The 27,917-nt window shown below is 41.2% G+C and overlaps 1 protein-coding gene across 1 annotated transcript in view; it reads right to left on the bottom strand.

Annotated features, from left to right (window-relative positions):
* The window catches only part of dynlt5 (dynein light chain Tctex-type family member 5), a 34,260-nt gene that overhangs the window by 5,050 nt on the left and 1,293 nt on the right, over window positions 1-27,917 (bottom strand). The window contains exons 2-4 of the mRNA XM_059983610.1: window positions 26,020-26,144; window positions 9,689-9,780; window positions 6,733-6,857 (exon numbers count right to left, since the gene is read on the bottom strand). Of these exons, the coding sequence (XP_059839593.1) occupies window positions 6,733-6,857; window positions 9,689-9,780; window positions 26,020-26,132 (330 nt within the window). The 5' untranslated portion in view covers window positions 26,133-26,144. The remainder of the gene's footprint in view (window positions 1-6,732; window positions 6,858-9,688; window positions 9,781-26,019; window positions 26,145-27,917) is intronic.

Here is a 27,917-nt window from a genome sequence, read left to right on the forward strand (position 1 = left end):
TTGTGAAATAGCACTTAATTTTCTGATTTGGGATGTTAATTGGGCATCAGATAAAACTTTGATGAAATCTATCTGCTGGCCAGAGTGGTAGTATACATGGTTAAAATGATCATTGGTGCCATGAAATAAGAGAGCTACTCCTTGACATCACCTACCGAGATTCAGATATCGGCTCAGTGATCTTCCTTCCATTACAGTCATAAGTAGGGATCTTGCTGATGATAATAATTCCACACTTGGGTAATAAGGGAGACGTACCCTGATGATCAGGATCCAACCATCATTCAATGCTGGGGCGATGGGCTGAGTTGATGTTCCTTGTTATCAAGCAATAGGTGACTGCCAGCTCCACAGAGGAATCAATCTTTTCTGAATTACCCCACCATTGTCAATTTCAACACTACCCACTAAAGATTTAGCTGGGCCAGCCACAAAGATTGCAGTTGTACGTTAAACATAGAGTCATAAAATACTACAGCACAGAAACAGGCCATCTGATCTGTCACGTCCAAGCTGAACTATTATTCTGCCTATTAAAGACAACAAATACAATTTTATTAATTTTACTTATAATGGAGAAATGTGAAAACCTTGCCAATGTTTGCCATTGGAGGTCAACTGGAGATTTGAAATCTTTCTGAAAATATGCTTCCATCTTAAAATCAGCTTTGGAGTGTTTCTGCTTCATACAGAATTTACCCTCTTTTTTTCTCAAGTAGGGAGATTTCCTGAATACAATGAACTTGGCTCACTTCAGATCATCAAAAAAGGAAAATAAGATTTTGTCTTTATAGTTAGATAAAAAGTTGCAATATCTACACCCAATCCACTACTGTGTGGCATGGCTTTGATCGTAAATGAACAGATGGAGAGCTGGGACAATTGATCTCCCATGAAATATTAATAATTAGTATTATAGTAGCACTTCAGAGTTCCTAACCTTATGACAACTAGTTTCTTTCATGGATAACATTGCAATTTGTATTGATTAATAAAACATGGTGATAATAAACAACGCTCCCTATGCGACACCCTTGTCCATTCGTCCCCCCCCCATCCCTTCCCACCGATCTCCCTCCTGGCACTTATCTTTGTAAACTGAACAAGTGCTACACCTGTCCTTACACTTCCTCCCTCACCACTATTCAGGGCCCCAGACAGTCCTTCCAGGTGAGGCGACACTTCACCTGTGAGTCGGCTGGTGTGGTACACTGCGTCTGGTGCTCCCAGTGTGACCTTTTATATATTGGTGAGACCCGATGCAGACGGGAGACAGTTTCACTGAACACCTACATTCGGTCCCCCAGAAAAAGCAGGATCTCCCAGTGGCCACACATTTTAATTCCACGTCCCATTCCCATTCTGATATGTCTATCCATGGCCTCCTCTATTGTCAAAATGAATCCAAACTCAGGTTGGAGGAACAACACCTTATATACCGGCTGGGTAGCCTCCAACCTGATGGCATGAACATTGACTTCTCTAACTTCCGTTAATGCCCCTCCTCCCCTTCTTACCCCATCCCTGACATATTTAGTTGTTTGCCTGTTCTCCATCTCCCTCTGGTGCTCCCCCCCCCTTTCTTTCTCCTGAGGCCTCCCGTCCCATGATCCTTTCCCTTCTCCAGCCCTGTATCACTTTCGCCAATCACCTTTCCAGCTCTTAGCTTCATCCCATCCCCTCCGGTCTTCTCCTATCATTTCACATTTCCCCCTCCCCCCACTACTTTCAAATCTCTTACTATCTTTCCTTTCGGTTAGTCCTGACGAAGGGTCTCGGCCCGAAACGTCAACAGTGCTTCTCCCTATAGATGCTGCCTGGCCTGCTGTGTTCCACCAGCATTTTGTGTGTGTTGTTGTTTGAATTTCTAGCATCTGCAGATTTCCTCGTGTTTGCTCTGATAATAAACAAGTTTATTTCCCCTTTATGATAAACTTTTGTGGTCACTATTTATGGGATAACACATGCTCTTCTGCAAAACTGACAATTTAACAACAACCTGTGGTGAGTATTAGCCAGTGGCAAGATGCAGGTTGAAACTACAGAAGACATCCACACTTTGGCCAAATTCACCCTTATAGAATTTTAATATCAGTAACTAAAATTTGAGGTGGGGAGTAAAATTGACTTTCACAGAATTTTTATGAAAAAATGTAGATAAAACAACACACCATTTTTTACCCCAATCTGATTTTCGATGCATGCATGCATGATGCAGCTTCAGTTATTACAGAAAATCATGTTACAGTCCATCCTCAAGCAACACAACCTCACAACTCCCTCATAAAGTGGGTTGGCTATATTAGAAACTCATCAAGAACTGTGAAGGCAGCAGAGTGAAGACATTAACTACAACTGAAACATTGCCTCAGTGCAAACTGTGCTAAATCAGTGGAGTAGCCACCAGAATGTACCATATAAAACAATCTTAATTTTTAAATGCAGAATCTTGTTTATGCAAGACATTCACTGACTAAATGGCTTGAAACTGTAAGGATTAAAAAATGAGACTGTGATAAGCAAGTGTAACCAACAAGATTGTTTATGTAAACAAAAACACAAAATGCTGGCAGGACTCAGCAGGCCAGACAGCATCTATGGGAGGAGGTAGTGACGACTTTTCGGGCTGAAACCCTTCATCAGGAATGAAGTAACATGGGATGGTCGAGGGGGGGGGGATAAGAAGTGGGGGGAGGGATAAAGTAGAGAACTGGGAAGTGATAGGCTGGAGAGAAATGGGCTAGGGGAAAGGTGGAGAATTATGGGAAATAAAAGAGAAAGAAAGGTAGGGCTGGGGGGAGATTATAGTGAGGGGGAAAGAGAGAGGAAGAGAATCAGACTAAACTTATAGATACGGATGGGGTAAGTGGGGCAGGGGTATCAACGGAGGTCTGTGAATTGATAATCATTATGACCATGGACAGCTTCAAAGCGATTGCGCAACCACCGACTGCAACTCCAGCCTTGAACTCCAGGCCGGGTCTTCACATGCTGCAATTGTGACTCCCGTCTCCCCTTCCCCCACCACCACTCTGCCATCCCCTCTCCCTCAGATCCCATTGTCAGCTCCTGGGCCCTCAGAGGCTCCATCTTCCTCTCACCCCAACCCTTCCCTCTCCACTGACACTACCAGCCGCCCTCCCCCCTCTGATCCCATCTCTCATCTGTGCTGGGTCTTCACCATTCCCTCCAACCTTCAACTCTCTGAGGCAGAGCGCTCTGTCCTCAGTAAAGGCCTCAGCTTTGTTCCCCTTCGCCCACACCTCTGTGAGTTCCACGTACGCCATGACGCTGAACTCTTCTTCCACTGGCTCCGTCTCCGAGCTTATTTCTTTGGCAAAGGACTCTCCTACCCCCACCGATAACTCCTTCTCCCATCTTCAATCCTCCTTCTCTTCATGGACACCCCGCTCTGGTCTTCTGCCCGCTCTGGATCTCTTTATTGCTAATTGCCGATGGGACATCAACCATCTTGACTTCACCACACCCTGTTCCAATTCCAACCTCACTCCTTCCGAATGCTCTGCTCTCCGCTCCCTCCGCACCAATCCCAACCTCACTATAAAACCCACTGATAAGTGGGGGGGGGGGGGGAGCTGTTGTTGTCTGGCGTACTGACCTCTACCTGGCTGAGGCACAGTGACAACTCTGTGATATCTCCTCTTATTTACCCCTTGATCATGATCCCACTAAGGAGCACCAGGCCATTGTCTCCTATACCATCACCAACCTTATCAGCTCTGGGGATCTCCCATCCACTGCCACCAACCTCATAGTTCCCACACCCCGCACTCCCCGTTTCTACCTCCTACACAAGATCCACAAACCTGCCTGTCCTATTGTCTCAGCTTGCTCCTGCCCCACTGAACTCATTTCTGCATATCTTGACACTGCCTTATCCCCACTTGTTCAATCCCTTCCCACCTATGTTCGTGACACTTTTCACGCTTTGAATCTTTTCAATGATTTTAAGTTGCCTGGACCCCACCACCTTATTTTCACAATGGACGCCCAGTCCCTACATACCTCCATTCCCCCACCGAGATGGTCTCAAAGCTCTTCGCTTTTTTTTGGATTCCAGTCCTAACCAATTCCCCTCTAACACCACCACTCTCCTCTGTCTAGTGGAATTAGTTCTTACTCTCAATAATTTCTCCTTTGGCTCCTCCCACTTCTTCCAAAAGGTGTAGCCATGGGCACCTGCATGGGTCCCAGTTATGCTTGCCTTTTTGTTAGCTTTGTGGAACAGTCCATGTTCCAAGTCTTTATTGAAATCCATCCCCCTCTTTTCCTTCGCTACATCGACGACTGCATTGGCGCTGCCTCTTGCACGCATGCTGAGCTCGTCGACTTCATTAACTTTGCCTCCAACTTTCACCCTGCCCTCAAATTTACCTGGTCTATTTCCGACACCTCCCTCCCCTTCCTTGATCTTTCTGTCTCCTTCTCTGGAGACAGCCTATCTGCTGATATCTACTATAAGCTACAGACTCTCACAGCTACCTGGACTATTCCTCTTCCCACCCTGTCTCTTGCAAAAAGGCTATCCCCTTCTCACAATTCCTCTGGCTCCGCTGCATCTGCTCTCAGGATGAGGCTTTTCATTCCAGGACGAAGGAGATGCCTTCGTTTTTTAAACATAGGGGCTTCCCTTCATCCATCATCAACTCTGCTCTCAAACGCATCTCTCCCATTTCCCTCACATCTGCCCTCACCCCATCCGCCTACCACCACACTCGGGATAGGGTTCCCCTTGTCCTCACCTACCACCCCACCAGCCTCCAGGTCCAACGTATAATTCTCCGCAACTACCTCCACTTCCAACAGGATCCCACTACCAAACACATTTTTCCCTCCCCCCTCTTTCTGCTTTTTGCAGGGATTGCTCCTTACGTGACTCCCTTGTCCACTCGTCCCCCCCATCCCTTCCCACCGATCTCCCTCCTGGCACTTATCCTTGTAAATGGAACAAGTACTACACCTGCCCTTACACTTCCTCCCTCACCACCATTCAGGGCCCCAGACAGTCCTTCCAGGTGAGGCAACACTTCACCTGTGAGTTGGCTGGTGTGGTATACTGCGTCCGGTGCTCCCGGTGTGGCCTTTTATATATTGGCCAGACCCGACGCAGACTGGGAGACTGTCTCACGGAACACCTATGCTCGGTCCGCCAGAAAAAGCAGGATCTCCCAGTGGCCACACATTTTAATTCCACGTCCCATTCCCATTCTGATATGTCTATCCATGGCCTCCTTTATTGTCAAAATGAATCCAAACTCAGGTTGGAGGAACAACACCTTATATACCGGCTGGGTAGCCTCCAACCTGATGGCATGAACATTGACTTCTCTAACTTCCGTTAATGCCCCTCCTCCCCTTCTTACCCCATCCCTGACATATTTAGTTGTTTGCCTGTTCTCCATCTCCCTCTGGTGCTTCCCCACCCACTTTCTCTCTCCCGAGGCCTCCCATCCCATGATCCTTTCCCTTCTCCAGATCTGTATCACTTTCGCCAATCACCTTTCCAGCTCTTAGCTTCATCCCACCCCCTCCAGTCTTCTTCTATCATTTCGCATTTCCCCCTCCCCCCACTACTTTCAAATCTCTTACTATCTTTCCACTCAGTTAGTCCTGACGAAGGGTCTCAGCCCAAAACATCGACAGTGCTTCTCCCTATGGATGCTGCTTGGCCTGCTGTGTTCCACCAGCATTTTGTGTGTGTTGTTTGAATTTCCAGCATACTGCAGATTTCCTCACGTTTGGACAATAAATTGGACTGGACTAAAAACACAGGGGCTCTATACAAGAAGGGACAGAATGACTGTACTTCCTGAGGAGGCTCCTGTCATTCAATGTCTGCAGTACTATGCTGCAGATGTTCTAAGACACAGTGGCGGCCAGCATTCTGTTCTATGCTATAGTCTGCTGGGGCAGCAGGGTGAGAGCAGCTGATGCCAAGAAAATCAATAAGCTCATCAGGAAGGCTGGTTCTTTACTGGGAGTGGAACTGGATTCCCTGGTGGAGGAGGATACTGCAGAATCTATGGAGCATTATGCACAATCCCTTCCATGATGTACTGGACAAGTAGAGGAGCAGCTGTAGTAACAGGCTGATAACATGAGGTGCACGCTGAAAGCCATGGCTGATCCTTTTCCCCTGTGGCTATAAGATTCTACAATTTCTTCTCAAGTATACAACTATATGGTTTCATTGCACATCTGTATTTTGCACTATTACTTTATAATGTATATTTTGCATTATTTTTTGTACCTCATTTAGTATTTTAAGTATATATTTCTGATGAGCAATCTTGCAACAATAATTTCCTTTGGGATAAATAAAGTTTTTTTTATCTTACTTGAATTGCCCAAGTCTCTGCATTTTGCATTACTGCCATCATGGCTAAAAGTTCCTTAACTTTTTCCTCCACTTAAGAGTATTCAAATTTGCCAATTGCATCAGTGACTTTCTCAAAGTCACTAATATTTAGGCAAAATTGATTAAGAAGAACTCCAGACAGTTATCTGGAAAGTATCCTAGGATTATAGAGGAATTCCAATGTAAAATCACAGTAAGCAGTGCAATACTCCTTTTGATTGAATGTCATGCTTCAGGAAGGTATTTGCTACTTGTACTTTAAGAGGTTGGGATGTTGAATGGGAAGGATGGGTTGGAATTGTAAAGGGCTATGAATAGTTTGACAAAGAAGCGAAGTATTACATTCCCCTTACCTCAGAGATAGTCTTGGTCATTTGTCTGCAGAGTTCAGGTTCATATTTCTCCTCTTGCAAGTAGCTTGTTAGGACATCTTTGAGAATATTGTTCACAGTGAGATCTGGAAAATGTTTTGAAGGTTCTGGAAAAAGTATAATCACTTTAGGAGGAGTGAAATAGAGTAGTAATTAACTTTAGCATACATTTATGATTTGAAAGAATAGAAAGGAAGATGTTTCTGGGGAAAGAAGACCACATTTTAAAATAAACTAATGTAAAATATAAATTATAACAACACTAGTAAATTGACATTTGATGTTCCATGGAAGTGTGAAAATTGGGGAATAACTCATATCCATATTTCATTTTCTGTTACTCTTTATAACACTGAATGCAAGAACACTGGAGTCCATATTTCCGATATCATTTGGACCAATTCAGAGAAGCATGTGGTGAGAAAGAGGTGAACTAGAAATCAAGTGACATGTACTATATATGTAATTGACTTGTTGATAGTTTCCTGAAATGAGTAGAATTTTGCAGGAAAACCTGAACATGCTCAGTATTGTAGTAAGAATTCCATTTTCAACCTTCCAATTTAAGATGGCGCTACTGAAGATGGGTGACAGTTAACTGGTAGTTCATAAATCAAAAAGTACAACTCAATACTTCCTTGATAAACAATAGAAAGTCTGCAGATGCTGGAGATCCAAGGCAACACACACAAAATGTTGGAGGAACTCGGCAGGCCAGGCAACATCTATGGAAAAGAGTACAGTCGATGTTTTGGGCCAAGACCCTTCGTCAGACTGAGTTGGGGTGTGTGAAGTGGAGGAGTTTTGGAGCCAGTCCACCAAAAGGAGAGCGAGGCTTGATTAATCTAAGCAGCAGGCTGATTTGGAAAGGTCGGTACTGGCCAGAATGTGGTGGCAGGTTCCAAGCCTTAAGGTCCTAGAGTAAGGGACAACCCAGTGCTTAGGCAATTTAAATGCCAGGCTGAATGGATTGAAGCAGCAGGGTTGGGACCAGAGGCAAGATTGAGCCAATTCTGCTTGCTGCTCTGCGACATTCACTCCTCTCTTTGTTGCACTGAGGTGGGTGTTGTGGCTTTCAGATGGCTTGTCCTGCTGTTCTATCACTGAGGCTGAGGCTCTGGGCCTACTCAAGCTGCTCCAGGTATTGTGTCTATGGACTTGAGTTCTGAATGCTGTTGCTTGCTTTTTTTTTTGTTTGCATGATTTGTGTTTTTCTCTCTCTGCATATCAGAATTAGGTTTATTATCACCATGAAATTTGTCATGAAATTTGTTAATTTAGCAGCAGCAGTTCAATGCAATACATAATATAGAAGAAAAAAAATAATAATTATGATAATAACTAAATAAACTTACATTATACATATATTGAGTAGATTAAAATTGTGCAAAAAAAACAGAAATAATTGTATATTAAAAAAGTGAGGTAGTGTTCATGAATTCAATGACCATTTACAAAATGGATGGCAGAGGGGAAAAAGCTGTTCCTGAATCGCTGAATGTGTGTCTTCAGGCTTTGGTACCTCCTACCTGATGGTGATAGTGAGGAAAGGGCATGCCCTGAGTGCTGAAGGTCCTTAAAAATGGGCGCTGCCTTTCTGAGACACCGCTCCTTGAAGATGTCCCGGGTGTTTTGTAGGCTAGTACCCAAGATGGAGCTGACTAGATTTACAACCCTCTGCTGCATCACTGTCTGGTATTGGGTGTTTGTTAGTCTTTTTTTCCCAAAAGGGTTCTTTTGGGTTTCTTGTTTTGTGGTTGCCTGAAAGGAGATGAATCTCAAGCTGTATAATTTATACATACCTTGATAATAAATGCTCTTTCAACTTTTGAACTTTGAATCTTTTCCCAACTTATGCATTACAAAATGAGGGTCAAATGCAGTGTTAGATTTCTTAGCCAAGACAATCAGAGGAATCTCAGATTCAAATTGCTGCACATATTGGAAATTTCTTATTTTGGATTGATGTGCAATGTTTAAGTGTGGTGGACCTTCTGAACAAAAGAGGGACATTTCCTTAAGTGCTAAGAATTTTTGTGACTCTACAGATCCTCAACAAGTACAAACACCTGACTTATGGACACCTTGTATATACAAGTGAGTGCTTGAGAAACCAGCAGAGCTATAGACATCTTCTGCAGGACAGGAATGAGGCATTTCCACCTGCCTTCTCTCTCCTCTACCCTCTGAGCTGCCCTCCAATCCCCCTGACTCCAAGTCACAAGAATCAGGAGCTGTGTCAAACTGAGATGAGCAGAGGAGCATGAAGCTGACTTGCTCGCTGAGTCAGTGATGCCAGCTAGCACCTGCTCATTCTCCTATCAGAGCTATTTCTGCTACTGTTGTTGTTCTTCCATATGGCATTCACACTTCTGATGAAGTGTGGCCTGAGAGGGGCAGATGCTCAGGCATCTTGTCCACAACCTGGGTTGGATCGGCATCTTGTCCACAGCTGTGGCCCTGATTTGGCATCGCCTGATGGAGTCCCTAAAGCATGCACGCCTTCACACGACGTCAATGGGTTGATCCAGGTTGTGGAGGAGCTGTTTCCATGATCCTATCCTACACACTGCTTTTGTTTGTTTCCAATTGCAGTTAGGGATATGAAAAGTTCTTGGGTATGGATCTCTGTTGTAACCTAGGAACTACCTGTATATAATCTCCAAACTTCTTAGGGACTCAAACTCTGAAATACCTCTGTAGCATTCCTGTACAGTTGTCTGCAATGTCTTCATTCAGTTTGCAGAATGTGTAACCATCAAAAAATATACACATACTTTGCTCTTTCCTGAAAATCACCATTTTTTAAACAACCCTTGGCTAGGCAGATTGTTCAGTCTATTGGGAATCCAGTTGAAAGTGTGAAATTCCAGTAAACATAAAGCAGATTGCAACATCTAGTTTTTCTGAGATTAATTGATAAGAAACTTAAACTCACCCAACTGGTATGTGTTTTCCATCTGTTGTGCAGGCCGTGGAATGTCATCAAAATGGCCTGGATCATCCATATAGGACACAGTACTCATATAGCTGTATGAAGAAGGACAAAACATAGAAAGGGAATGTACACATCAACAAAGGTGAACTTAATATTTATAAAATATCATGTTAAAATACAAATCGAATATTTGGGGATCACAACTTGGTGCAACCCACAATCCTTGTGGATTGAGTTAACAAATTGCAAGGATAAATGGACAGTTGATGGCAGTTATATACAGGCCTCCCAACAGTGACTGGGAGGTGGACCACAGGTTTCAACAGGAAATAGAAAAGGCGAGTCAAAAGTGCAATGTAATGGTAGTCATGGCAGATTTTAACATATAGGTCGATTGGGAAAATCAGGTTGGCAGTGGATCTCAAGAGAGTGAGTTTGTTGAATGCCTATGAGATGGCTGTTTAGAGCAGTTTGTCATTGAGCCTACTAGGGGATCAGCTATATTGGATTGTGTGTTACATAATGAACCAGAGGTGATTAGGGAGCTTAAGGTAAAAGAACCCTTAGGAACCAGTGATCACAATATGATTATGTTTGACTTGAAATCTGATAGGGCGAAAGTAAAATCTGTTGTAGCAGTAATTCAGTGGAGTAAGGGAAATTACAGCGGTATGGTATGAGAGAGGAGTTGGCCAAAGTAAATTGGAAGGAGTTGCAGGCAGAGATGTCAGCAGAGAAGCAATGGCGTGCATTTCTGGGGAAAATGAGGAAGGTGCAGGACATATGTATTCCAAAAATGAAGAAATACTCAAATGGTAAAATTGTACAACCATGGCTGACAAAGGAAGTTAAAGCTATTGTAAAAGCAAAAGAATGGGCATACAACAAAGCAAAGATTAGTGGAGGATTGGGAAGTTTTTAAAAACCTACAGAGAGCAACTAAAAAAATCATTAGGGAAAAGATGAAATATGAAAGCAAGATAGCAAATAATATCAAAGTGGACAGTAAAGGCTTTTTCAAGTATGTTAAACATAAAAGAGAAATGAGAGTAGGTATAGGACCACTAGAAAATTAGGCAGGAAAAATTTAACGGGGAACAAGGAGATGGCTGATGAACTAAATGAGTATTTTGTGTCAGTCTCACTGTGGAAAACACTAGCAGTATGCCTGATGTTGTAGCGTGTGAAGGAAGACAAGTGTGTGCAATTACTGTTACAAGAGAGAAAGTGCTCAAAAAGCTGAAAGACCTAAATGTATGTAAGTCACCTGGACCAGACGAACAGCAACTTAGGGTTCTGAAAGAGCTAGCGTTAGAGATTTTGGTGGCATTAGAAATGATCTTTCAAAAATATTTGGACTCTGGCATGGTGCTAGAGGACTGGAAAATTGCAAATGTCACTTCACTCTTTAAGAAAGGAAGAAGGCAGGAGAAAGGAAATTATAGACCAGTTAGCCTGATCTCAGTGGTTGGGAAGATGTTGGAGTCATTTGTTAAGGATGAGGTGATGGAGTACTTGGTGACACAGGACAAGATAGTACAAAGTCAACATGGTTTCCTTCAGGGAAAATCTTGCCTGACGAACCTGTTGGAATCTTTTGAGGAGATTACAAGTAGGATAGATAAAGGAGATATAGTGGATGTTGTATATTTGGATTTTCAGAAGGCTTTTGACGAGGTGCCATACATGAGGCTGCTTACCAAGTTAAGTGCCCAAGTTATCACAGGAAAGTTACTAACATGGTTAGAGCATTGGCTGATTGGTAGGAGGCAGCAAGAGGGAATAAAAGGATCCTTTTCTGGTTGGCTACCAGTGACTAGTGGTGTTCCGCAGGGGTCGGTGTTGGGACCACTTCTTTTTATGTTGAATGTAAATAGAATAGATGGCTTTGTTGCCAAGTTTTCAGCTGATACAAAGATTGGTGGAGGGGCAGGTAGTGTTGAGGAAACAGGTAGGACACAGAAGGACTGAGACAGGTAAGGAGAATGGGCAAGAAAGTAGCAAATGAAATACAATGTTGGAAAATGTATGGTCATGCACTTTGGTAGTAGAAATAAATGTGTGGACTAATTTCTAAACGGGGTGAAAATCCAAAAATACGAGATGCAAAGGGACTTGGGAGTCCTTGTGCAGAACATCCTAAATGTTAATCCTGATGAAGGGTCTTGGCCCGAAACGTTGACTGCTCATTTCCATGGATGCTGCCCGACCTGCTGAGTTCCTCCAGCTTGTTTGTACATGTAGATTTGACCACAGGATCTGCAGTGTACTTTGTGTACCGTAAATGTTAACTTTCAGGTAGAGTTGGTGGTGAGGAAGGCAAATGTCATGTTAGCATTCATTTCAAGAGGTCTAGAATACAAGAGCAAGGAAGTGATGCTGAGGCTTTATAAGGTACTGGTGAGGCCTCACCTTGAGGTATAGTGAACAGTGTTGGGCCTCTCATTTTAGAAAAGATGTCCTGGCATTGGACAGGGACCAGAGGAGGTTCACAAGGATGATTACAGGAATGAAAGGGTCATCCTATGAGGAACATTTGATGGCTCTGGGTCTATACTCACTGGAATTCCTACGGATGAGGGGGGATCTCATTGAAACCTTTTGAATGATGAAAGGCCTAGATGTGGAAAGGATGTTTCCCATGGTGGCAGAGTCTAATTCAAGAAGTCACAGCCTCAGGATAGAAAGTTGCCTTTTCAAAACAGAGATGCAGAGAAATTTCTTTAGCCGATGTGTGGTGATTTTTGTGGAAGTTGTTGCCACATGCAGCTGTGGAGGCTAGGTCGTTGAGTGTATTTAAGGCAGAGATTGATAGGTTCTTGATTGGACATGGCAGAGACGGCCAGGAACTGGGATTCAGGAGGACATAGAAAAGAAGGATCAGCCATGATTGAATGGTGGAACAGACTTGATGAGCCAGATAGCCTAATTCTGCTCCTATGTCTCATGTCTTATAAAAGATACATAGGTCTGAAAGCACACACCACCAGGGAGAAAGAGAATTTCTATCCTGCTGTTATAACACTATTGAAAGTTCTCTAGTTAGATAACATGTACTCACAATCCACCTTATTGTGATCTGCATCTTATTGCCAGCCTGCACTGTGCTTTCTCTGTAGTGTTTACACTTTATTTTGCATTCTGTTATTGTTTTACCTTGTACTACCTAAGTGCACTGTGGAATAAGTTGATCTGTACGAACACTATGCAAGGCAAGCTTTTCACATTACCTCAGCACAAGCAAATTCCAATATCCTATTGAACTTTACAGGAATGTAATCAATCTTTACTTGACGTCAAACCAAATAAAATGATATTAATATAGTTGACCAAAAGCCTGTGGAAGAGGAAGCTTTAAAAAAACATAACTTAGAAGAGGTGCAGGGAATCTAAAAGCTTAAAGAACCAGCTTGAAGCATTGCTGTTGAAAAAACAATTATAAATGGTTTTGTGCAAGAGGCCAGATTTACAAACGTTTGTAGAAGATACAGAGTTCAGAATTACCATACATTCACAATAGTACTTGTCCCATTGTGCTCCGCTCCATTGTAACTTTTAAAGACAATGTCCAGAGGTAAACCACTAAACTGGTGGTGGATAATTAAAAATAATTGTCTTTAGAGTTATTAGCTTAAGGTGGGTTCAGTTGGAGAGCTATTGCCCATTTTCCCATTTACCAAATAATGGGGCTGGCATTCTTGTGTTCAGGGGGACGCTGAATAAGACCCAGCGCTGCAAGGTTTCTGACCTTACATTTTGGGAATTTTTAGAAATCTACTTCAAGTGATGGTGGTTGAAGGCCATACAGTCAATCCAAAACTGATACTAGTGAGGTGACAACACACACAAAATGCTGTTGGAACACAGCAGGCCAGACAGCATCTATAAGGAGAAGCACTGACGAGGTTTCGGGCCGAGACCCTTCGTTAGTGAGGTGAAATATTTCTCCACATATTCTCCCCACTAAGACCTTAGAACAGTATTCTAGAATGGATCAGTGGTCTAAATAAATTCTCGCCACTGCCCAAATATATTTCCAGACTTAACAGGAATCCAAAAAAAAAGCAGCCTCCTTTTCAAAGTATTTGACAGCAGCCTGCACTCATCCACACTTCCATATAACAGGAAAAGAACAATGTAATTATGTAAAAGGCTAACAGCTAATCCCCTAAATGTCCTAAAATTGTCAAGTGCACTGCTCGCATAAGACTATAAAACCAAAAAAAGAGGAGCAGAATTCGCCATTCAGCCATCATGGCTGATCCAGTTTCCTTCTCAACCCCATTCTCCTGTCTTCTCCCTGTAACCTTTCATGCCCTGACTAATTAAGAACTAATCAACCACCACCTGGCCTCCACAGCCACCTGTGGTAATGAATTCCACAGATTCTCCACCTCCTGACTAAAGAAGTTCCTTTTCATTTCCATTCCATATGCATGTCCCACTATTTTGAGGCTGTGCCCTCTGGCCCTAGACACCTATAGGAAACATTCACTCTATCTAAGGTCTTTCAACATGCAATGGGTTTCAATGAGATATTCCTTCACTCTTATAAATTCCAGCAAATACAGGCCCGGAGCCATTAAACAGTTCTCATATGATAACCCTTTCATTGTTGTGACCCCCCCTCCCCCCCTACCGAATGGTCTCCAATGTCAGATAAGGAGCAGAAAACTGCTCACAATACTCCTGTGAGGTCTCACCATTACATCCTTGCTTTTCTGCTCCCAAGTCCCTTTTCATCTCAGATTTTTTAATCTTCTCCCCATTTAGAAAATAGTCTACACTTTTATTTCTTCTACCAAAGTGCATGACCATACAATTCCTGACACTGTATTCCATCTGCCATTTCTTTGCCCATTCTCCTAATCTATTTAAGTCCTTCTGCAGTCTCCCTGCTTCCTCAACACTACCTGCCCCTCCATCTATCTTCATATAGTCTGCAAACTTGGCCACAAAGCCATCAATTCTGTCATCCAAATCGCTGACATATAAGGATAAAAAGAAGCGGTCCCAATATCGACCCCGGCAGAACACAACAGTAACCGGAACTCCCCACTCCCTATAAATTACAATATTATTTTGCCACAATAGAATTTGTTACTTTCCGTATGTACAGACATATTGCCTGCATCAGGGATATATGTACAGCAAGATACTTATCAAAAAGGCTCAGCAGAGGTTGTATTTCCTATGTCAACTCAGGAAGTACAACCTGCCTCAGGAGCTGCTGATTCAATTCTATTCAGGAATAATCCAGTCTGTTCTCTGTTCGTCCATCACTTTCTGGTTTGGATCAGCTACCAAACAAGACAAGAATAGACTCCAAAGAACCGTCAGGGCTGCAGAAAGGATTATTGGTGTGAAGCTGCCCTCGATCCAGGACTTATATGCATCCAGAGTCAGGAAGCGAGCAAGCAGCATTATTGTAGACCCATCACACCCTGGACATCACCTGTTCCAACTCCTTCCTTCTTGTAGGCGTTTTAGATCACTGTATGCCAGGACAAATAGGTACAAGAACAGTTTCTTTCCATATGCCATCAGTCTTATGAACACTTGAATTTTAGTCTATTATAAATCAAGTCCACCTGTGAGGTAGACCTCATTGTATATAGTTTATGATAATTTGCACTATTGTTTTTGTTTGCTTTTAATTCTGTACAGAGAGCACTCAGGGAAACCGGCATCAAATTCCCTGTATGTGTCCTCATACTTGGCAATAATAAAGGATTCTGATTCTGATTCTGATACCAGAAAAAGGCCAACAATATCATTAAGGATCCCACCCACCCTGCTCAAGGTCTGTTTGTCACACTCCCAGCAGGGAGGGGGCTACGAAGCACCCAAGCTAGAATCACCAGACTCAGAAACAGTTACTTTCCTCAAACAGTAAGGCTGATCAACACCTCCACCCACTAAAACACCCACCACCACTAAATTATCATTTCCTGTCAGTCACATTACATACAGACACTCCTGTACCTAGTGTCTTTCTGTACATAAAATCAATTATCTAAGCTATCTTATTTATACTTATTGTGTTTTTTTTAAATTATTGTGTTCTTTATTTAGTAAGACGTGCATTTTTTTATACTGCATCATTTTGCTCTCCTTTACACTTGTGTAGTAGAAATGAAGTTAAATCGTGAATCTTGAATTTTCTACTAGCAATACATTTTAGTGGTGGTCTAATTTGAACTTAATGATGTTTCAATCTCTACGTTCTATCCAAAGATGACGAGCAACTCCATTTCAAAGGTGACTGTTCATACCATTTCATACAGACGCAATTGTTCTGCACTAAAAGGTGCAGATCATGTGGTTCATCTATGAAAGCTGCTCCCACCACAAACATTGCTAATGTCTGAAAGGATGGAATTACAAGAATGTCAAAACAGATTGTGGAGATAATGCATCTCAAATTGCTTCAATCTGTCTGCAGAGAAAGAAAACAAGATTGAATAAAACTTCATTTGCGGATATCAATTTGTTTTTTTTTCTGGGGAAATACCGAGCAAAAGAATATACATAAAAATCCATCATCCTGTGAATAATTTCTGAGTAATACAGAAAGCAAATAACAGACTGGTATCTGGAAACGCAAAAAGAACAAATCTGTGCTGGGTAAGTTTGAGGTCAGATTTTTAAACATATGATAATTATGCTGGAAAACAGATTAGTAGAGGTTCATAACCAATATTAAAAATGTTAAGGAAATATCCTTCAACATTATGTTTCTTAGTGACAGAGAGGGAGACTGATTGAAAATAGATGATTGCTTAGTGCTTAAGAGAACCATAAAAAGCTATATGTGTAAACAATCATCTAGCATTAGCAGTACTTCAATACAAAGCACCTTTCAAATTGGCAATATTACCCTGACCTCAAATTTAAATAATTTAAAGAAGTGACTTTTAAACACAAGTATGAGAAACTTTAGGAGATACATTATGAATAACTAGTGAGATGTCCCCAAGATTTATTAAGATATTGTGTATTGGTAAAAATATACCCAATACAACAAAATGGATTACTTGCATTGATGTTATCTGAATCACTGCTGTAAATAAAATAGCATTTCACATTATAAATATATCAAACTCAACTGTTAAAATGCCTTTACTATTTGGAAAGGTACACCAGAATAAAATTGTGTTAACTTCACATATCTGGGACAGATAACGGTTTATCAATATGATAAATGTTCTGTGGCTTTCATTAAATATTTTAAAAATGTAATTTGTTTCCAAATGCCATTTTTCTCACTATTTCCTTAAGTATTAATACAGAGGACTTTGCTGGCAACTGAACAGCTGCCAAGCCAAATCTTTCGAAAGTGACATTAATAATCAAGTTGTACAAACTACTCTCTTTCATACTTGAAAGCAGCAGTAGGCTTCCCCCTGAATGCTTACAAACAATGCGAATAGAAGCTGACAATTTAAAGTACTAGAAAAGAGAAGAATGGTCTCTTAATTTTAATCTGTGGCATTTTGTCTTGGTGCTTGATGTGCTTTGTAATGTTATTGCTTTTATCTTCAGTATAAATGAGAGGAAACTAGCTCTGGGATCAAATGTCTTGCTCAACCCCACCCCCAACCCCTAACCAAAATAACATAGATGTGGAAAACATTCAATATAAGAAGTAGGGTGACAAATTCTAAACATCCAACTCCAAAATTAACCTTTCCCTTTTCACCTTCTTACACTACTCCAATTTTAAATTCATGAAATAAAATCTCATCTTCTGTCTAGACACTCTACAGCCCTTGGGATGTACACTGAATTAATCTGTTTCAGTGAACAACTTTACAAGTTGGTTAAAGAAGTGGCCATTTCTGGTATAAGAGCAGGGAATGCTGGGTAGGGGAGGGGTTCACCAGTTTAATGTTGAGTTAGGAAGTGGTAGTATTTTAGATGAATGAAATTGTAAGGTTGACCCCTGAGATACTCCGTCTCTCTTGTGGATTCAGATTGGCTTGTTGAGTGTTTCAAACATCTGCAGAATTTTGCTTTACAATCTCCTGCCAGTTTTAATATATCTCTTCATCTGAGGTAACAACCCATGAAATTTTCTCTGCCTGCTTTCAATGGCAGTATGTCCATCATCAACTATGGAGACAAAAACTGCACACAGTTCTCACTGTTTAGACTCACAAGCTGTTAAATTGCATCAACATTTACCTACTTACATATTTCAATCCTTTTACAATCAAAATCAACATTTCATTTGCCATCATAATTAACTCCCGCATGTCACAACTCTTAGTGTTTCTTGCACAATAACATTCTGTAGGCTCACTCTATTTGAGTAATAATTGCCTTTACTTTCTTCTTTCCAAGTGAATAACTTCATATTTTCTGACATCATACTCCATTTGGTAGCTCCTTTTCCATCATTTATCCAGGCTCATTGCAGGCTGCATGTACCCTCTTCACAACTTGATAGCCTTCCTATTTTCACATCATTAGTACCCGGTCCCTTCAACGACATTGCTGAAGTGGATTGTAAACAGCTGAGGTCCCAGTACAGATCCCTCTCACACTTCGCTAATTACTGACTGATAAATCTGAAAATGGCTCATTCATCCCAGTTTTTTTTCTCTCTGCCAGCTAGACAATCCCCTATCCTTGCAAATGTACCTCAAAATGTGAGCTTTTATTCAGAGCAGGGGTGGCACAGTATCATAGCAGTGACTGTAATGCTGTAACAGTACCAGAGAGCCAGGTTCAATCTCCCTGCCATCTGTAAGGATGTTCTCCCTGTGACTGCAGGGGCTCCCTCCCAGCAGTCCACTTCCCAAACAGGTAAGTTAATTGGCCCTCTGTGTGTAATTGGACGTTGTGGATTCGTTGGGCCAGAAGGGCTGATATCATGCTGTATCTGTAAATAAGCAAATAAACATTTTCAGTGAGGTAATCTATCAAATGCCTTTTGAAGTCCAAACTAGTCAAGGAAGATTTCCCTTTCATAAACCACATTGACATTGCCTGATTGCCTTATGTATTTTTTAAAAAGTCCTGCCATCTCCTTATTAAACATTCCGGGATTTTCCTCGAATACAGATGTTGGGTGACTCTCTCCTTCCTTAGCCTCTACTTTCTGAGGAGGCTGAGGAAAGCTGGACCTTGCACATCTGTACTCACGTCATTCTACAGGTGCACAGTAGAGAGCATCCTACAAACTGCACCGCTGCTTGGTATGGAAACAGACTCTACAGAGGGTAGTTAAAACTGCCAAATGCAGCACTGGCATCAGCCTGTAGATGCCATTATGGACATGCAGTATATACAGAAAGGTGCTGGAAAAGGGCCAGTAACATCATGAAGAATTCCACCCACCCTGTTCATGGACTGCTTGTTCCACTACAATCAGGGAAGAGGCTACTTAGCATCCATGCCCAGACTGTCAGACTCAAAAACAATTACTTTCCCTAGGCAGTAAAGGCTGATTTATACTTGAGCATCGCATCTACGCCGTAGGTACCACGTACCCTATGCTGTAGGGTGACGTGCACCTCCCCAAAAAACTCACTCATGCGTCGTGACGACGCAGACCGCAACAACTGTGATTGTCTGCTTGTTAGCATCACATTTCCTCCGACACATTTCGGTTTGCTTTTTCTCCGCCATGTCTATAGACCGATGTGAAATAGATGAACCAAATTGTCAAATCTACCTGCCGACATGCGAAAATGTTTGAAATGCACCTCCTCGTCCATGTCTCTCATGAAGAAACTCAACACAGTGGCCCGGAAACCCCACTGCCAACTAGTGTTTTGGCGCACACCAACGCAAGCTCACTATGGCATAGAGCGACGCAAAAGTGAAAATTAGGGCTACGGTGTAGGCTGCGGCATAGCCTGTATGCACAAGTATAAACCAGCCTTAAGGCTGATCAACATCTCCACCTATTGACCTTACACTATTTTATTATTTCCTGTCAGTCATCTTATGTACCGATGGATACCCTTGTGCCTTATGTCTCTTTATAGACATACAATTAATCCATATACTTTAGCAATTTTATATATATTGAGTTTTTAGTTATTGTGTTCTTTATCTGTTTCTTTTGTGCTGCATCGGATCCAGAGTATCAACTAACTTGTTCCCCTTTACACTATTGTACTGGAAATTACATTAAACAATCTTGAATCTTGAGTTTGTTGATCTACTAAAGCCCTTCCCATATTTAACTTGGCAGTTTCACTCATCCAAGTGCAGATGTTAAATAAGCTGTAAAACAGCAGAGAGAGAGAGAGAGAGAGAGAGAGAGAGAGAGAGAGAGAGAGAGAGAGAGAGCGAGTACAACATTTCAGGCACGAGAGGCAAGGGTAGCATTTGCCAGTAGTGAGAAGATAGCCCAAGATAAGTCAGTGGGGAGGCTGAGAAGCTGTAAAAAACGTGGCTGAAGATTCTATATCCTTAGCAGCTTCTCTCAAGTGGCAGCTCTTAAAGACATGGTTGTACATCTTTGGAGTACAAACATAAATTAGTTAGATTAATTGCCTACAGACACAAGTCTGTTCAATCTGCTTCTGATCATCACACTAAAGAAAGCACAGGAAGGATTTAAAAGAATGGCCTTGTGAATGAAGGGCATAAATTACATAGATAGGCTAGAGAAACTGGATTGAGAAAAGACGGGCTGAGCACTGATCTGATAGACAGTGCAGGCTCAACAGTCCTTTGCTGAAATCAGGTTACAATTCTTCAGACATATTTATGATCATCTTCATTCAATATTAATTGCCTCTTTAAATATTTAATACATGTTTTTAGGATTTGTTACAGATTATTTGATTTAAAATTTCCATCTAAAAACTCATTTAAATAAAAGTTCAAAAAGGAGTTTAAAATTACCCTTGCAGACGATAATGGCGGAATTGATTGAATTTTCTGAGGAAATGAAGGGAATGTTTCACCATGGATGATATTTTATATACCATTCACTAACATTGAATACCACAGGAAAAAAATCAAGTCAGGAAGGAGTAAAAGTAAATTCAGCACTTCCAACCTCAATACACCAGTACATTAACCCCCTCATTTGTTTGTACTTTGCTGTCTTTATTGTTCTTGGTAAATATTTACAAACATTTATAATCCTTAAAAGTATTTTCCCCATACATTCATGCTATTTTACTTGATGGTAATTTCCACTCACGTCTTCTGGCCCTGCAATTATCATGGTAATGTTCCACAATAAAGCGCAAAATGCAGCTTGCTGAGTAATCAGGGGTTGCCATCATCTAACACAGTCACCTTACCAAACAGTAAAGGTGGTCTTTGTATTCAAAACAGCCCAGTTATAGACACTGACATTTTAGTACCAGTAAACTATTGACAGAAAAGCTATTCATAATGTGCAGTGTACATCAGTGTGGAAATGAGCTCTTTTTGCAGGGTAATGCAATTACCCCGTTTAAACACAGCAATTATGTCCTGTAATACCTAGTCCACCATAAATCCCACAGAAGTCAGAGGACAGAATGTCAAGTAGTATCAATAATGGATAAGCTGCAAACTATATGATGTCATTACTTTCCTTCATCTACCACAATAAACAAAAAAATGATCATAACAACCTATTTACTGGACAAGTCTTTTAAAAAAAGTCATTTGGGTACCTACAGGAAGCGGAATATTTAATGCCATCCTTAACTGATAAACATTCAAAGTGAAGCAGCAAAGAGAAGCTCACTCTACCTGGAAGAAAAGGGCTACTTTGTAGGTGAAAATACAATTTTGTGAAACTGAACTTTTCTCAAAAATGCTTTTCAAATGGATTCTCTGGCTTGGAAATTGGGTCTTATAGATGTTTGACTTGGAGGAAACATTTCTGGAGTTCATTATGAGTGAATGGTGCTTAATTTGTAATTGAATTGGGCTTTTATGTACTGTCCATGTCAGGATACTTAATACAGCTTACTGTCAAAAACCTAACTAATATCACCAATATTTTGTGTAATTCACATTTCTGTGCACAAGAACTGTACATAAATTGTTTAAAGCTTCAAACGATGAGTATGATGCACTAATCCCAGAGAAAGCTCAAAGTAAATTATCAAAGTACGTGTTATCATATACTACCTTGTGATTCATTTTCTTGCAGGTATTTACAGCGAAAAAAATACTATAGAACTTCATGAAAAATATACATAAACAGACACTGGTTGACAAACAACTGCTGTGCAAAGAGAGAACATTGTGCCAGCTTTTATAAATTTTCTTAAACACAAATGATTCTGCAACTGCTGGAAATTTTGAGCAATGCACACAAAATGCTGGAAGAACTCAGCAAGTCAGAAGTCCTGATGAAGGGTCTTGGCCTGATAGATACGACTTGACTCCATGATTTTGTGTGTGTTGCCTTTAAATTTAATCACTTTTTACATGGATATTTGATACTTCAGGAGTTCTGAATGGGCAGCTTCCAAAGAGAATTCTGACTGCTCAAACACATCCTACAGTCAATGATAAGCGCTAAACCATTAGGGAGTGGTTGTCTTCAGCATAGTCCCAAAGGATCATTTGAGACATCACATCTTATTTGGACCTTGGGTAGATAAATTGATGGAAATCATAACTTCCACATCTTGAGCTATGCTGGCTGACACACCCTGAATCACAGGCATCTAAGCTCGGTGTCTTTACTCTTTCATCTTGGTGTCAGCTCTGAGCTATTAGCAAGGATTTCTGCTCACCAGGTGAAAGAATTGGGTGGGCATGGATTAGAAGACACAATTTTGCTCCTGCAAAAGCGAGCACTGTTCCCACATGCTCTACTGCTGTTCTTGCAGAAGGACCATCTGCTTATGCACAGTGTCTCTGCAGCTGCAGGAAGAAAATCTGCTGATGTACAGTCCCTCTCTGATGGCTCGCATGCAGCAACCCTCTATCGCTACAGAGCCACAGGCTGCTCATGGGCAGCATCTTGGTGTCCACCAACAGTAGCAATGCTCCAAAGACTAACTTCAAAAGAAGACCTCTCAAGTCCTTCCCTTGCCAGGCTCTTCTGTATGAGACCATAACAGCCAAATATCCACCAGACTGCATGTACCGCATTGCCTGTCAGAGAAGTTGGAACCCTTTTGCTCCGCTACCACTTGCACTGCTGCTGTGTGGCTGCCAAAGGGGAATGTGTCACTAAGGTCTTGTTATTGCTTCATGGAAAAGAGTTGCGTTTAATTGAGTCTGATCCTATCATGAACTCCAATGGTCACCCAAGTGACATTTCAAACAGGACTTTGGTCAATCTTATGATGTGTTAATTTAAACTGTATAAGGTAGAAAAATATAATCTTCAAAGACTAACTCAAAATTTATAACATTAATTCCACAAAAGAAAATCATAGATGAAATTGAGCACTAGAAACTAGTATAAAGAAAATAAACTCTTCACTAAATAATCTCTTTAGTTAAAAAGCCTTTGCATCTGCCTCTGCCAATCCACCTATTAAAATACTAACATGCTGAATCAAAATACAGTTGTAATTTTCCAAAAATTATTGTTTAACTAAATAAAATCCTGCTGGAGTTAATATTCATTCCTATTACCTTCTTTATCTGTTAGTATGTGGATATGGAAATAAAGATAACATGACAAGTTGATGATATTTCACCAGAATTTGAAACAGTAAGTTGTCACTTGTTTTCTCGATGCTGTCTGCCCTGCTGGGTATTGTTGGTGCTTTTGCATTGACTTCAGATTTTCAGAAGCTGTCAAAAAACATTTCTGAATCCCCAATCTCACTTTTTAACCTCCATTTATTATTGTTTCTGTTGCATACCTTCTTCTATGTTATCTTTAACAGTGATCATCTGAGTTGAAAAGAATTCTAATCTGTTTGTTCACTGAAGTTTTAGAGATTGATATTTTCACTATCTATATTAAATGTTTTAACAAATTTAAATATCTAAGAGTCCTGGTTTAAGTACTTCATAACTTGTGTGTTACATCAATTAATATGACTTAGGCTCCATACCAGCAACAATTTAACTACTTTGCAATCAAGCATCATTACTGTAGGAGGGTAAATTTGTAGTGCAGAATAACACATTATGTCAGACACACAAAAAAAAATTACAGGGCACTGCGTTTCTTAATCGTTGATACAAATATTTACTTCTTTTCCTCATTCAAGATAATTGTAAAGATTAATCACTCAACTCCAAATGTTCAACACCTTATTCTTCTGCAACATGCCACTACAGTAGTCTTTTTCCAATAGATTCCAGGCTGCTAATACAATCAGCATCATTTTCAAGGATCTTGATTGAGTTTGCATTCAAATTGTCCAACTCTCTGATTTCTCACAAGCAGCAACAAGGGAGATGGGTTTGAAAAATGGAAACTTACTACAGCTTTCCATCAATTCTCTAGAAATGGTTGAAAAGGGAAGTCAAAGATAGCATAAAAGCAATAATGTAGCAAAAATAATGGAAAGTTAGAGGATTGGGAAGCTTTTAAAAACAGAAAGCAACTAAAAAAGCCGTAAGGAGGCAAATTATGAAATATTTTCATATTTCACCGTGGAAGACACTATCAGTATGCCAGAAATTCAAGAGGGCCAGGGGGCAGAAGTGAGATTTATTGCTATTACTAAGGATAAGGTGCTTGGGAAGCTGAAAGGTCTGAAGGTAGGTGGGTCACTTGGACCAGATGGACTACACCCCAGGGTTCTGAAAGAGGTAGCTGCAGAGATTGTGGAGGCATTAGTTATCATCTTTCAAGAATCATTGAATTGTGGAATGGTTCTAGAGGACTGGAAAAATGCCAATGTCACTGCACTCTTTAAGAAGGGAGGGATGCAGAAGGACATTACAGGACAGTTAGCCTGATTCAAGTGGTAGGTAAGATGTTGGAGTCCATTATTAAGGATAAGGTTTCGGTGTATTTGGAGGCATATGATAAAGTAAGCCAAAATCACTATGGTTTCCCAAAGGGGAAATCTTGTCTGACAAGTCTACTTGAATTTTTTGAGGAAATAACAAGCAGGATAGACAATAGGCAGTAGATGTTGTTTACTTGGATTTTCAGAAAACCTTTAACAAGGTTCCACACATGGGACTGATTTACAAGATAAGAGTTTGTGCTGCTACAGGAAAGATACTAGCATGTATAACAATTTGGCTGTCTGACAGGAGGCAAAGATTGGGAGTAAAGGGGGTTGGGGGGGGTTTTAGCTGGTTGGTTGACAGTGACTAGTGGTGTTCTGAAGGGATTGGTCTTGGGACTGCATCAGTGATATGGATGATGGAATTGATGGCTTTGTGGCCAACATGAAGATTGGTGGTGGGACAGGCAGTGTTAAGGAAGCAGGGAGTCTGCAGAAGGAAATAGACAGATTGGGAGAACGGGCAAAGAAGTGACAGATGGAATATGGCGTAGGTAAGTGTACAGTCATGTACTTTGGTAGAAGGAATAATGGTGTGGACAATTTTCTAAACAGGGAGAATATTCAAAGATCAGAGATGCAAAAGGATTTGGGAGTCCTTGTGCTCAATTCCCTAAAGATTAACTTGCAGGTGGAGTTGGTGGAAGGAAGGCACTCATTTCAAGAGGACTAAAATATTTGAGCAAGGATGTAATGTGGAGGCTTTATAAGGCATTTGTCAGACTGCACATGGAGAATAGTAATCAGTTTTGGGCTCCTTATCTAAGAGATGATTTTCTGGCATTGGAGAGGGTCCAGAGGAGGTTCATGAGAATGATTCTGGGAATAAAAGGGGTTAACGTATGAGGAGTGTTTGCACTGGACTTGTACTTGCTGAATTTAGAAGAATGAGGAGTGAAAGGCGACATGGTGGAAGTGGTGAAGATGTTTCCTATAGTGAGTGAGTCTAGGATCAGAGGGCACAGAATGGGGTTGAGAGGGATAATAAATTAGCCATGATCTTTTAGCAGGCTTTCTTGTTTTTATGAGGCTGAGTTGCTAGCTTGACGCTCAACCCTCAACCCAGCACGGATGGAAAGCGTGCAAGGGAGCTGGATTCGAACTCAGCAGCCTGCGCTCTGAAGTCAGGCGCTGATGGCATTATGCCACCAACTGGACCATTTTGATATCACAGGATGAAGGAATATTATTTGTCAAATTTATTGTCATATGCACAAATATGGTGAGGTACAGGTACAACGAAAAGCTTCCTTGCTGCTGCATCACAAGAATGTACAGCTATACATAAATTACAATACACACATTATAAATACATGATACACAAATTATTCACCTAATTGTGCGAATGAATGGATCCTGAAATAAAGTTGGAGCACACAGAGACAGAAACAAATCAGCCACAAGGGGCAATGTAAAGATCTGACTTACTCCTTTTGTTTCTCTGCTTTCCCCTTTGTAATGAGGCCATGGCTGCTCAGTGATGACAAACTGCCTCGCTTTTTCAGTAAACGAGCTGCCTTATCTTTTGCAATGTCAGACATGATGCTGTTCACCTGCAAACACAAGACATACATACCAAATATTAAACAGTACATGGAAGCAGCTAACACACATAAAAGCATGCTGACATGGTCTAGAGGTTGCTGTTAGTGACATGGACCATGGAATGATTGTTAGTGCCAGACGGGATGGTTTGAATATCCAAGAGACTGCTGATCACCTAGGATTTTCATGCATAACAGTGTCTAGAGTTTACAGAGAATGGTATGAAAAACAAAAAGCATCCAGTTCTGTGGGAGAAAATGCCTTGTTAATGAGAGAGGTGAGAGGGGATTGGTTAGATGGGTTCAAGCTAAAAGTGGGGTGACTCAAATCCCCAGACTTTAAAACAGTGGTGTGCAGAAGAGCATCTCTGAATACACATGTTGAACCTTGAAGTGGATGGGCTACAGCACAGCATACCACACCATGTTCGACTCTTCTTAATGCAATAATATGATAATTTAGTATATTAGTTGTCTGAGACACTTTAGGAATCCACTCTACTGAAGACACGAGGATCTGAAGCAACAAGCAATGTACTGGAAGAACTCAGCAGGAGTTCAAGGTAAATGAACCCTTAGTAGACAGTGGTCATAATAGAACAGAATTCACTCTGCAGTGTGAGAGGGATAAGCTAATGACAGATGTATTGGTATTACAGTAGAGTAAAAGGAATGAGAGTGGAGAGAGAGAGAGAGAGAGAGCAGCTGGCCAAAATTGATTAGAAGGGGACACTGGCAGGGGTGGGAGTACAGCACCAATGTGTGGAGCTTCTGGGAGAAACTTGGAAGGTGGTTCATTCAATTCTAAAGGTGGGGGGGTGAAATGAGGCAATCATGGCTGACAAAGGAAGTCAAAAACAGTATAAAAGCAAAGGAGAGGGCAGACCATACAGCAGAAATAATGCAAAGCTAGAAGATTGGAAAGTTCTTAAAAGCCAACAGAAGGCAACTAAAAAAAGAAATAAAGAGAGAAAAGATGAAATATGAAGGTAAGCTAGCCAATAATATAAAAAAGGATACCAGAAGTTCTTTTTGGATATATAGCTAGATAGAGTAAGAGAGATGCAGATGTGGACATCCGTTGACTGGAAAATTATGCTGGAGAGGTAGCAATTGAGGACAAAGAAATGGCACCTGAACTAAATAGGTATTTTGTATCACTCTTCACTGTGGAAGACAGCAGCTTTAGGCCAGGAAATCAAGATTGTCAGGAGTCGAAAGTGAGTATTGTCACTATTATTAAGGAGATACTTGGGAAGCTGAAGGTAGGTAAGTCACCTAGACCAGATGGATTACATTCCAGGGTTCCAAAAGAGCTAGCTGAAAAGATTGCAGAGGCATTAGTAGTGATAGTTGAAGAGTCACGAGATTCTGGAATGGTTCTGCAGGACTGGAGAATTGCAATTGTCACTCCAGTTAAGAAGGGAGAGAGGCAAATACAGGATAGTATAGGCCATTTAACCTGCCTTTAGTGGCTGGCAAGAGCTTGGAGGCACATGATAAAATAGACTGAAGTCAGCATGGTTTCCTTAAGGAGAAATTTTGCCCAACAGATCTTTTAGTATTCATTGAGGAAATAACAAGCAGTATAGACAAATGAGAGTCAGTGGGTGTTGTGTATTTGGATTCTCAGAAGGTCTTGGTCAAGGCACCACACATGAGGCTGGTTATCAAGCCACAAGCCCATGGTATTACAGGGAGATTCTAGCATGGATAAGTGGCAAAGAGTGAGAATAAAGGGGGCCTTTTCTGGTTGTCTGCTTGTGACTAGTAGTGTTCCAT

This window comes from Hypanus sabinus, chromosome 11, assembly GCF_030144855.1.
Source record: "Hypanus sabinus isolate sHypSab1 chromosome 11, sHypSab1.hap1, whole genome shotgun sequence".
NCBI classification, from domain to species: Eukaryota; Metazoa; Chordata; class Chondrichthyes; order Myliobatiformes; family Dasyatidae; genus Hypanus; species Hypanus sabinus.